This window comes from Copadichromis virginalis, linkage group LG14 (assembly GCF_057382275.1).
Source record: "Copadichromis virginalis isolate Kocher_CV1m ecotype Utaka linkage group LG14, C_Virginalis_male_GT1.1, whole genome shotgun sequence".
In the NCBI taxonomy this organism is placed as follows: Eukaryota; Metazoa; Chordata; class Actinopteri; order Cichliformes; family Cichlidae; genus Copadichromis; species Copadichromis virginalis.
In genome coordinates, this window is record NC_140631.1 from 37,049,141 (window position 1) to 37,061,985 (window position 12,845).

General features: G+C 37.9%; 2 protein-coding genes across 9 annotated transcripts in view; both read left to right on the forward strand.

The window, feature by feature from the left end:
* Nucleotides 1-2,016, forward strand: part of ryr1b (ryanodine receptor 1b (skeletal)) — a 62,558-nt gene extending 60,542 nt beyond the window's left edge. For all 6 annotated transcript variants that reach the window (XM_085430721.1, XM_085430723.1, XM_085430724.1 and 3 more), the window contains 2 exons: nt 127-178; nt 309-2,016. In XM_085430721.1, the coding sequence (XP_085286847.1) occupies nt 127-178; nt 309-404 (148 nt within the window). In that variant the 3' untranslated portion in view covers nt 405-2,016. The remainder of the gene's footprint in view (nt 1-126; nt 179-308) is intronic.
* Nucleotides 2,017-2,991: 975 nt separating this feature from the next.
* On the forward strand, nt 2,992-8,652 carry LOC146694505 (galectin-4-like). 3 transcript variants are annotated; one of them, XM_085430728.1, is made up of 18 exons: nt 2,992-3,115; nt 4,648-4,736; nt 5,031-5,235; nt 5,460-5,573; nt 6,023-6,046; nt 6,134-6,160; nt 6,276-6,311; nt 6,419-6,448; nt 6,563-6,598; nt 6,706-6,735; nt 6,850-6,885; nt 6,992-7,021; nt 7,135-7,170; nt 7,325-7,351; nt 7,452-7,481; nt 7,839-7,927; nt 8,018-8,183; nt 8,318-8,652. In XM_085430728.1, the coding sequence occupies exons 1-18, from the start codon at nt 3,074-3,076 to the stop codon at nt 8,462-8,464; spliced, it is 1,194 nt and encodes a 397-aa protein (XP_085286854.1). In that variant the 5' UTR covers nt 2,992-3,073; the 3' UTR covers nt 8,465-8,652. The 3 variants fall into 3 exon arrangements, with proteins under 3 accessions (XP_085286854.1, XP_085286856.1, XP_085286855.1); XM_085430730.1 differs by lacking the exons at nt 6,706-6,735; nt 6,850-6,885 and having other exon boundaries at nt 2,993-3,115; XM_085430729.1 differs by lacking the exons at nt 6,276-6,311; nt 6,419-6,448 and having other exon boundaries at nt 2,993-3,115.
* The last annotated feature ends 4,193 nt before the right edge of the window (nt 8,653-12,845 follow it).

A 12,845-nucleotide genomic window follows, 5' to 3' on the forward strand; every position in this document is an offset into this window, starting at 1 on the left:
CTCTGTTATTTAAAATAGAAAATCAGCAGATATTTGTGCTAATTGTATTAATCTGAAAATCATGTTTAACCCCTTAATGCTAATGATTTTGACTTCTGTCAAGTCTCATTTGTGTTTCTGTTTCAGGTTCTTCTTGATGTATTTAATCAATAAAGATGAAACAGAACACACAGGACAGGTGAGTAAATATAGGGATTGATTTGAGACAAATATTGATGTTTCAAAAACAAAGGTGCAGGCCTCCTTAGTATTTTTTGGAATTGTTAATTTTGAAAGTCGGCATTCACCAACGTTGCACCATTTTTCAGGAGTCATATGTGTGGAAGATGTACCAGGAACGATGCTGGGACTTCTTCCCTGCTGGAGACTGCTTCAGGAAGCAGTATGAGGACCAGCTTGGATAAAGTCATGAATCTTTACTCTGCATCCAATGGAGAAAGAGAGGAGAGAGAAGATATGAAATTTTAAGATCAAACATATCTATGTCTTAGTTTTGTCCTTTGCCTGCACAGTTCTCTCCTCTGTTAAAGCTATGCACACTTTGACTGCACTGTTGTACCACCTGCAGCAGAATGTTGTTGGAGCTTATTTAAGAAAGGGAGAGTAATAACCGTGAGGCATAAGAAGATACAAGAAGCCAGGGGCCTTTTTATTCTGCTATGACTACACTACATGGCCTTTTTGTGAAATATACATAGTTTGCCTTGCATATCAGTTGTGTCTTTTCAAATGGGGCTCTTTCGTCGCTACTGCTGTAAACGTTTTAGTGCCTATAGCAAAGCCACTGCTTCAGCAATCTCGTTTAGATTTTCAGTTTCAACACTTTTCTTTGAGATATTTTATTTATATTATTTGTAAAATTAGGATTTTTTTTTGTACATGGCTGCTGCTGACTGGTATTACATGTCTGACTGTTGGTGTTTCTGCAATAAAAGCAGCTCGCAGTCATTTTTCTGAGATCCTTGAGAGGGCAGTAAAGATATTTGGCCGCCTCTCACTCTTTTTCTCTCAAAGCTTGTCTTCGGAGAAGCAATCGTGAATAGAAACTTCTGAACTGACTTGCCAAAATAAAAAAACACACTGACATCAGTACATGGCATGTACCGGTGTGAATCAGCTGTACAGACGAACCTACTTGGCACTCTTAAGTCTTACAATGCATCCCTGAATGTATGTGGTGCCCAATCTCTGCTGGTGTTTCCGTGCCATATAAGATATCGATGATGTACACACACATACACTATAAGAGGATGCCAAGGTTATTTATTCTTTATATGCAGATCAGATCTTCTGAAGACGACCGTTTTAGCCCGTCTGTATTTCTGGCCAACAGTCTGTTTTATGACACTTTATGCACAAATAAGTTTTTGTCAGTGCATTAAAATAAGTAATGAATGTATCTAACGTATACACTTTGGCCAAAGCGTCATCTGTATAACTGAGGAATGACTAGGCTGCCTGGACGCTTTTTGATGAAAAGACATATTTTACTTAAACCATAGATACATATATTTATTTTTATTTGGGGCTTTGAGGGATTTAAATGACCCTTGCTACTTTGTTGGACACGTGTGTCCTGTTTGTGACATCCTCAGTGGTGAAGAGAAATGGTCTTACACAGGTTTATATGCCCAGTTTGCAGTCAGAAGAGAAAGTTAGCTCTTGTTTTTGCTAGTTAGGTTTTTATGATCGGTATTTTTAGGAATTCAACATATGAATTATTTTCTCAATTTAAATTTGATGCATTGATCTCAGACCGTTCTGTCTCACTACGCCTCCTCCTGAACACATAAAAACTCATTTACTCTCCATCTTGTATTTAATGTTATTATATGTCAAATACAGAGCAGTATTTTGGTTGCTGATGACTCTGAAGTGTGCATTTGCTGCTGTAGCCCTATCAGAAGCAGTTGATGTTATGGAACTGAATAGAGATCACTACTTTCCACTTGACTGAGTGTCCTCTGACTGAACCCTGTGTTTCAATACAGAATAAACAGACTATTTTAAGGAGAATGTGAAGATGTCTCCTTATTTCCGTGCAAGCTTCTGTGTGTTTCTGGATGTACATCTCCCCAGATTTGTTCTTCATGTTACCTTGTATTTAGAAGTTACAAATTCCATTCATATTTGGTCTCACAAGGTTGTTCTCCAGTAAGATGAGCCAGGCAGTCTTCATGCATTTCTTTTGGGCGATAACACTGATTTTCATTTTGCAATTACACATTGAAGTGGCAAAAGCTAGAGTTTACATTTTATTAGATGAAAGATTTTATAGGTTTGATGGTGTCTTTAAAAACTTTAACTTAACCAAATATGAAAAGTCCTTAGTTAAGCAGGACACACCCATGTATTACTGTGACAGTTTTGTTCTTTGAATGAATTTGTGTGGGTCTACATTCAACCACACAACCATTCAGTGTGTTTACTTTACAAAGCACTTGCTGGATTAAGCTAACGCCTCCATGTAGTATGTATGCGTACATTTATGAGGTTACCTGAGTGGGAGATAAGGATTACTTGTGCTTCTATTTGGCTTTAGCAGATAGCCTTGTTTGGATATTTAATGAATCATACTTAGAGTACACACCTCTACGGTTCTGTTTTATGATATCAGGTTTCTGTGTGTACCAGAGGTAATTTATTCATACATACAGCTCTATTTCAAAAGAATTCTGTTGCACACAAACTACAAAATGCACTATAACAAACATCATTGTACATCATGTATTGAGTATGAATTTAATCAGGTCTACCATAAATAGAATGAGGACCATAGAATGAATCACCACCCTGTAGAATGGATACTCATTGGTTCATCATTTTGGTTTTTCCTTGCACAGCTGCACACAAATGCATTCTCAGTCTTTTTCTTTCAAGTGCCACTCCTCGGCAGGGGCAAAGGTTATTTGCATCACGTTACTCCAAAGTAAACACAGTGATGCAGGGCTGGGTGTAGTACCCTGATCTACTCCTCCCTCACTGCTTGTATAAAATAAGGCATCTGGGTGGTATTAGTGTTCGGTGAAGTTCTCCTGTTTTGTTCTGCTCGCCCATCTTACTGACTGCAGCCATGTTTGTTGCTCCTCCTGGCTATCAGCCAATCTATAGCCCGGTAAGTATCTGCACGCACTGATACCCACAAAAATATGTTTTTTTCTATTAGGTCTTAAACAAGCGTCATTGTTTTTGTTCTGTTAATAACAATAATATTTGAGCCTGTGGCACTGTGTGAATTTTATGCTGAGAAGATGTAATAAATTGTCCTTAGGTTCTCATAGTTTCATTACCATTACAGGATTTTGCAAATGTATTAACTCAAAAGTGCAATCACATACTTTGTTAGAGAATTCAGATAATATCACAATGGAAGGTCGGCCGTTTTTGTAAGGAGAAACCAAAAAAGTGACACCACAAAATGATAGCAAAGACTTAGTATTTTTAGTTGGATCTTCTTTTTAGTTATTCAGTTTTTTCCAGTGGTTCCCAAAAATGACACGTTTTAAGTGAGGGACATTAATGAAGGCATGAGATTAGGAAAGTTTATAACACTTAGAACAGGAGTAAGTAAACAACGTTCTAATTGTCCATAGTACTGGTCACGGTTCTTAGTAGAAGGATAGACTAAACAATCTGACCCATAAGGAAGTATAGGTCAGGATATACAGCTAAATTCAATTCATTTGTATTTATATAGTTCTAAATCACGACAGCTGTCGCTTCAAGACCCAGCCAGGCCCTAATAATCAGATAGCCCCCTGTGATCAAGCACTTGGGGAGGAAAAACTCCCTTTTAAGAGGAATAAACCTCCAGCAGAACCAGGCTCGGGCACCCATCCACCATGACTGTTTATGGGTGAGGGGACAAAGACAGGGCAGAACATTAACTGGAAGTGAGTCATAGATTAATAATGACTAGCGATAACATTCAAAGTTGTGCATAAACACACAAAGAAAGAAACGCGCAGTGCATTATGGAAAGTCCCCAGCAGAATAGGCCTATTGCACCATAACTAAGGGAGAGTTCAGGGTCACCTGTTTCAGCCCTTTTGTTGAACATGGCTTGTTAATAGATTGATTAATCATATTTAAGACTTGTCCACTGTGGTGTATACTGAGGTAAAAATACAAAAATTATGTATTTTTCCAAAGAATTATGGAAGACAGTGTATATAATACATGGACTGTGTGTGTTTTGCCATGCCCAGTAACAGAGAGAGAGGCCAAACTGAGAGAGTAAGAACTGTTGTGAAATAAGATAAACACTAGACAGATTCACAATGCTGTCCATACTACCCAGGCCTTTGTATAAATATTGAAATGCTGGGCCTCTTTTGGCTTCATTGAAACAAATAATACATTTACAGATTTGGTACAAACCAAATAGAAAAGCCTGATTAATATTTTACATGCATCAAATATTATTGTACATTAAATCCTAATTTGACATTTAACTAGTAACTACACTAATAATATATACAAATATATTATGATTGTTCAAAATAACACTAGAGTACTGTAATTAATCACTGCAAAGTAATTTGTAACTTGATTTAATCATAATATGACTGACATTTGGACTATGAAGTGCGTACATTCCACAGTGTTGCTGTGTTACAGTTACTTAATATTTTGTCCCTGGCACAGGACATACCCTATCTAGGGCCTATTAATGGAGGGCTGAGGGAAGGAACATCCATCTATATCCAGGGGACCATTCCCAAGCACATCACCAGGTGAGGGGAAGACATAAACTCGTGACCCTATACACTTTACAGAAAATTTGTTATAGTCAATAACTGTTAAACAGTTTTGTCTGTTTCCAAGGTGGTTGTCTTTAGCTATGATTTATCATTTATATCCAAGAGGCAGCAGTGATTCAGGATCATAGTCCATTAACGGGCAGAGTAAAAACTGCACATACCTCACTGTGTCAACATATTAAGCTCTTTTTTTTCTTTTTCTTTTTTACAACAGTTACAGTTTCCTAATCTTATCTGCTTTCTTTCTTTCTTTCTTTTCATTGGCAGGTTCTTTATCAACCTGATTTGTGGAGAATCTGAATCCAGCGACATTGCCCTACACTTCAACCCTCGATTTGATGGCAGGGACAAGGTGGTCTTCAACACCTGTCAGAATGGATCCTGGGGGTCAGAGGACAAGATTCACAAAATGCCTTTTAGAAAGGGAGAGCATTTTGAAATGGTCATCATCGTTACTTTGCAGGGCTACCAGGTCAGGACAAACTGTTGTACAGACAATGAAAACAAATTCTATGTATGTAAAAATGTAAAAATCTATTCATGTAAAAGCTGTAAATGAAGACTCAATAAATGGTTTATTCTCAGTATAATATAATTGTAAGGTATTATAGTCAGTATGTGATCAGTTATATTATTACCACTTATGCTTCTTTTATTGATTTAATCCAACACCAATATGACATTATTCTGTTGCAGATTAAAGTAAATGGGATTGATTTCCATATTTTTCAACACCGCATCCCTATGGAGCAAGTTCGTGGGCTGCAGATTGCAGGAGATGTTTCCATCCAGACGATTAATTTTATTGGGGTGAGTCCTCAGCTCCGTGAATCTTCCGCATTGATGCTTCGGGCTTTGCTGGGAAAAATAAATTAAGTCAAAATTATCAAAAGTTTAGATTTAACAAGTCTGGCAGCTGTTGGCTAAGGATTTCTGCTTATGTGCCCAATAGGGCATGCATAGGTATCATGAAGGAATGGGAATAATTAAAAAAGAACGTGTTGCATCATATTCAGAAAAATCTTTTCTTTCATGTTTTGCTGGGTTTAAAAGTCATCTCTTTACAAATGTGAAATTAGCAGATGAATAAATATGTTTGTATGAATGAATGAATATGTATGTTTCTATCAATATGCCAGATTTCTCCTTGTATTTCAAACAACACAATCTTCTGTGTTTAATCATTATTATGGTCAACAGCACTTACTTTGTGAAGATTTTGTTTTTAATTCATTTTTCCCCCTATTTGATCTTTTTAGGGTGGAATGGGAGGAGGAATGGGAGTGAGTATATATATGTAATATCAAAATGATACAAATTAATTTACCACAGCTTTTTCATGATTACAGTCATTCCCTGCTTTTCAACAGGGAGGATATCCAGGAGGTGGCATGGGGGTATGTTACTTTTGCTCAGATGTGATTTGCATTCTGTTTATTTAAATATTACTGTAGTGAGATAAAGTGTGCATATATTTAATTTGAACTGCACCGTGCTTCTTTTGACATCCAGGGAGGTTACCCAGGTGGCATGGGAGGAGGAATGGGAGTAAGTGTACTGAGTAATTGTACATTTGCTTTTGATAAGATCACTGTAATTTTTCAATTGCCACATTAGAATTCATATTATTCAACATTCATATTTGAACCTTTCAGCCAGGAGGATATCCAGGAGGTGGCATGGGGGTATGTTACTTTTGCTGAAGCATGTTTTGCATCCAGTTTCTTTAAATATTACTGGATCTGTAGTGAGAGGAAGTCTGCACATTTGAACTGCACTGTGTTTCTTTTGACTTCCAGGGAGGTTACCCAGGTGGCATGGGAGGAGGAATGGGAGTAAGTGTACTGAGTAACTGAACATTTGCTTTTGATAAGATCACTGTAATTTTTCAAGTGCCACATTAGTACCCAAATGGTAAAACATACATATTTGAACTTTTCAGCCAGGAGGATATCCAGGAGGTGGCATGGGGGTATGTTACTTTTACTGAAACATGTTTTACATTCAGATTCTTTAAATATTACTGGATCTGTAGTGAGAGGAAGTCTGCACATTTGAACTGCACTGTGTTTCTTTTGACATCCAGGGAGGTTACCCAGGTGGAATGGGAGGAGGAATGGGAGTAAGTGTACTGAATATTGTATATTTTCTTTTGACAAGGCCACTGTAAGTTTTCAAATAACATGCTAGTACACACATCATTAAACAAACATGTTTGAACATTTCAGCCAGGAGGATATCCAGGAGGTGACATGGGGGTAAAAAAAAATACTTTTATTCCTCAGATTTACATTTGCTATATTATAAAATGCAGGTCACACATATGTAACAGAATAAAGTAATTTTAAAATTTCTGATTGATTCCTTGCAGGATGGATATCCAGGAGGCATGGGAGGTGGAATGGGGGTATTGAATTATGTTATAACTTAAATAATCTGTGCAAGCTGAATTTTTATGACAAAAATCTTAATTTAAGTTTCATTTATCTTTCATTTTCATTTTCATTTTGTTTTTGTATTTCTTTTTATTATTATTAATATCATTATTATTATTATTTAAGGGCAACTTTCCAGGCTCAAATCTGCCGGTGAGAACAATGCACAAAAAAATCGACACGTTCTTTTTATACATAGTTCATATATATTCACATTTGCTAAACCTACTCATATTTTCTATCTACTAATCAGGGTATGAGTGGGCAGCCAGTCTACAACCCTGTAAGTAAAATTTGCATAACACTCAACTTTCAGTCCAGTCACTGACTCCACGGGTATTATATCAAAAGATTAAATCTGAAAATATGAGGTGAATTTAGTCAAATGAAGATGATTTGTTTAGAGAACATAAACAAGCTCACATGCTGAACTTTGTTTAATGAAAATGTTCAATTTTACCTTTTCTATTATGACTAAGAAAAGCATGTGGGTTGTGAAGCTTGAACTTTTGTTGGTTTCTGAAATGATGCATAACAAAGAAAGTTTGACAATCACTGTTTTGTACACCTCTTATGAGGCCACCTGTGTTACTGTGTAATACTGTAATATTCATATAAGATATCTCATTTTGTTTTTAAGCCTGTGCCCTACTCCAACATCATCCCAGGAGGGATGTTCCCTAAGAGGACCATCATCATCAGAGGCATGGTTCCCTATGGAGCACACAAGTGTGTGATTTTAAGACTACTTGCCGAAATCTCTAGTGCAGTACTAAAGTGCTAACATGAATGTTTAACGCTCATGGATGTGTGTTTCAGATTAAGGATCAACTTTTTGGTGAGCAGATCTCGAGACATTGCTTTCCACATGAATCCCAGAGTGAGGGAAGGAATTGTTGTAAGAAACAGTATGATTGGAGGAAACTGGGGCCAGGAGGAGAGAGAAATGAGCATGAATCCATTTATGGAGGGCCAGTACTTTGATGTAAGTAACATCAGTCACGCAGTCGTAATATCAAGTCCTTATGATGAATTTTAGAAGCAAATTTTAATGTGATTTTGGCAAATTCTAGAAAACTTTCTGTGTTAGCATTCAAAAGTTTTCCCTCTGTCCCTCAGATGTCAATCCGTTGTGGAAACCAGAGGTTTAAGGTGTTTGTGAACGGGCAGCACCTGTTTGACTTTTCCCATCGCTGGCAGTCCTTCAATGAGATCGACATGCTGGACATAGAAGGCGATGTGCAGATCTCCTACATCCATTTCTGATACCCCCCCTCCCCCTCCCCAAAAAATAAATAATTTTGTGCAACTTTCAAAACTATGTCACCCACAGAGTTGCTTATCTCAGTTTCTTACCTGCTTTGAGATCAGATATCTCAATAAGATCAAATGTCACCTCAGTATCTGCTGTATTGTTTATACCAGTTAACTGAATTAATAAATCATGAATCATTCATGAATTAATTGATTTATTTCTTATGCAAAGCTTCTTCAGTTCAAAGTCAAATGGTGGAGAGTCCCAGATTTAAGCTCTGTGGGAGTAACCCACCGAGAGGGACAATGGACCCCCTAATGATCCTCTACCTAATCACATGAGCCAAGGTGTGAAAATGGGTGTGGATCACAATCAGCCAAGGTTTCAGGTGAGCTCATTGTGAAACCTAGCCCCACCCTATCATGTGATTTCCTGAGGTCAGATGGCCCAGGATGTGAGTGGGCATTAAGGCATCTGGGAAGGGATCTCAAAACTGGATTATAGATGGCAGACAGTTGGTGTCGTAAACCACTGCCTCTGTTCAAAGATGGTCGCTCACAGTGGACGTAAATGGCTTCTTTTACTCCTCTTTCAAACCATCTGACCAAAATGTGAACATTGGCATCCTCGAAAGAGTGACCTTTGTCCTTTAGATGCAGATGGACCACCAAGTCTGAATAGTTTATATTAATGGGCCAATAGGTTCAACTATAGGAGCACGGGGGTGTGTTTAAATGAGACACAGACAGGAACGTGACTGGAAAGAACCAGTCTGCTTTAGTGAACCAAACCATAAGTTCTGACAACCACAGGGTTAAGGCACTTTACAGAATTGTGGAAAAGAAAATTACAAAAAATTAAAGAAAAGTAAAACCACACAAAACTACTAATATAGCACCCTGGCCAAGTGTTAGCTTTTAGCTCTCAATGTTGGGTGCACCCTGGTAACTGACTCCTTAACTTTTACAGAAAACAGATGACTCAAATTCAATGTCCATTCTAATGAAGATCTTACACACCATTCACATGTGGAAAATGTTCTACACGGCAGCTTATTATTCAGAGTCCTAAATAAAACTTGTCAAGGGGTATAGTCCAAAAATTCCCAGGGTGCAAAAGAAAGTAGGGATGAGAAAATTTCAGTCAGTGCTCTTTCATATAACCACCTGAGTGTGAAAGTGTGAGTGATACAGGCCTACCACACCGCAAGGTGCAGCAGATCATCAGGTGGAAAAGAAGGAAATCTCGGTCTCAGAAGAGGAATTCAAATACTAATTATGCTGTTCTAGCTATAATCCACAACTTAGGCTTGTGTTGAGATCATATTAGACATCAATTTGCAATTAAAATACTCAAATTTGCAAAAAAACCCCCCCACTTCTCTTATACAACCTATCCATTACCGCAATGTATTGTCAAAACATTTTTTTGTAAATTGCAAAATAAGCACTTTTCCAAAAACAATAGGAAAACATTAAAACTTACCAAGCAAATTATATAAAGTTATTGCATATGCAACAATTATTAATCAAAATAATTCAGATGAATTCAGTTATACAACAATAAGTTGTTCAAATAACTTTTGATTTGAACAAACAGACAAAAATTAACTGAGGCATACACAATATGTGCTCACCGATCTCAGTGCATCATGCTCTCATAGTGATGTGCGAATCATGAACGAATCGTTCAATACTCGAGAATCACTTTACTGACTCGTGAATCATGATTCACAAGCCCAACTGACTCGTTGACTGACTCATCCCTGTTACTGAAGCAAACTAATTTCATTAGTAGAAATATATCTAGCTCATAATTAAAATTGTGGAAAAAAACAACAACAACCAGTTTCTTAACAAAAACATTTCTGCTCTGGACTGGACGAAAAAACCCTGAGTAAAAACCTCACATCAAGACAATAGCTCATCAGTTCACAGCATCGCTGTGCTAACATGCTAACAGCACATTTGAGCTACTCAAACATGTGGGGCTCTAAATGACATAACAGGGCACGTTTTTTACTCTTTAATGACAGTAATATGATGTCTCAACGTGAATACAAATAAACATAAGTTGTACTTTAAGTGTTACCTCACTCCTGGAAGCAGAATGAGATGAACTTTCAGGCAGTTGATAACAAATTAGACTTAACAAGGCTAACAGTTTAGCTCCACACAGTGCTCTATAAAGTCACTGGAAAACTGTAGCATCCGACTATTTACTCACTGCCACTATTTTCAATATGGAACATCGCTGATAACCAGTGAACTTATGTGCAGCAGAATTTGTCGCAAACTTATATCTAGTACTTTTTCCAACTTAAAAACTTCAGTGTCTCAGCAAACAAAACACTGCAGCACAGCACTCTTTTCCACCCCCAAGCACACGACTACACATGCCTAGAAGCGGACACAGGGAGATCATTTTATGTGGGTTACAGATTATTGTCAAGGCCATTCCAATGACAAAATGATAAACTAAAGTAAATACCTAGAAAATAAGTGCATACTGTTGTGTCTTTCTCTTGGATTCTGTTATGTACAGCGCCAAACGCTGTCCCTGTAGAAAATCCTCAGACTCCTAAGTTATAGCAAAGATGTATACATTACATGAATCAGGACATGCACATGTAACAACTGTCAGTGAGGAAAGACTTGCTTTCTTAACACTATGACTCGCTCAGTGTACTTGAAGTGCAATTTATTTATTTATTTTTAAAGATGTATATTGGGAATACGTCTTTAGATGGAAAGCCAACAGATGCACAACCTCCTCCATGAAGTTCGTGTTTTGACACTTCTGACAATTTTAAGGTTAACGAAAAATAGGGTCAAGTTAAGGCAACCAAGCTAGGCATTCTTAACCTCTTCATAAACTTTCTTATTGTACGTATTAACATAGCCTTAAAAACAACAAGTTTTCTGATCAGATAATTCACTTTGTGTAAAACAGGCTCTGCTGCTTCTTTCTTCCAAGAATGGATGAAGTTTATTCTTATATAATTGTTTCCTTGGGTGTGACAGGTCCTCCATACAAGTGCTGACTCACTGTAAAGTTCAAGCTTTCGGGTTTAGTCTGGCAGTGTCTGAGCTGTTTTTACGAAGAGTTTTTTTTTTTTTTTTAGCTTAATTACTCTTTTGCATTCAGGTGGTTGAACAGAAATGGTGTGTTTGTTAGGAATTAATTTCTCTGATTCTGCTGCAGTGTGTGTGGGCATGTAGCATGGAATCTAGACCTCTTCACCCTCTTATTGATAAGAGTGTCCCCAACTGCTACAGCAAATGTAATTTTACACTCACTTGGCTCTGGATAGTGTAATAAAACTTCATAAGACAAGGTTGGCTTATAAGGCGTTTTTTCAACCCGTCATTTTATAAGAAAGGGGTTGAAAATAAAATATCAGTTCTTTATGTCCTTGGAATGAATTTGGCTGCTTGTTTATGAGTATGTCTGTGCAAACTATATATAGAGAGCCACATAAGGTTTCTTCTTGCTGTTAGAAGGAATCAGCGACGGGCTGGATTATGTTCTTTGTACTTGTACTGGGATAGCACACTTTGGCAGTGACCAGTCTTGTCATTTTTAAGAGTGAGTCTGTCACTGCCAGGGCATTTTCTTGGATCCATTCCTGTCCTCGAGCAGCTCAACAGTTGGAGTGCGATTGGGAGTGGAGTGGCATGATGACTGTAGAGGCAATGTGGCTGTGGAGAATGATACTGGCATGTCCAGGCTCTCCATGGAGTCAGAAAGGGTTCGGTTGGTTTCGTGCTGTGGACAGAGGACATAATGGTTGGGGTGGTGGACCTCCACTGTGGTCACAGACTCCAGGCCTTTCAAGCAGAGAGGGGATGAGCGTCCAGTGGGGTCACGACCACCAACGGCTCCAAGCTCCATGGAGGACTCGTCCATGTTCACGTATAGAATCTCATCTGGATCTTGTGGGTCTGGCAGATCCTCAAGGGCTTTTTCGAGCTCACAGCGCAGTGACTCGAATGATGGACGATCTTTTGGGCTGCAGAGGTAATTTCTTCCTACATAGATCTCTACTTTATTTAAAAAGACTTTTTGCACACATAACTACAAAGCACTCTATAAAAAAAGCATTTTACGTTATGTATTGAGTATGAATTTAATCAGGTCTACCAAGAAGACTTGAAAAATAGAATGAATCACCATCCTGTAGAATGGATACTCATTGCTCAATCATTTTGGTTTTTCCTTGCACAGCTGCACACAAACGCATTCTCTGGGTTTTTTTTTTTCACTCAAGTGCCACTCCTCTGCTGGGGCAAAGGTTATTTGAATCAGGTTCTTCCAAAACAAACACAGTGATGCAGGGCTGGGTGTAGTACCCTGATCTACTCCTCCCTCACTGCTTGTATAAAATAAGGC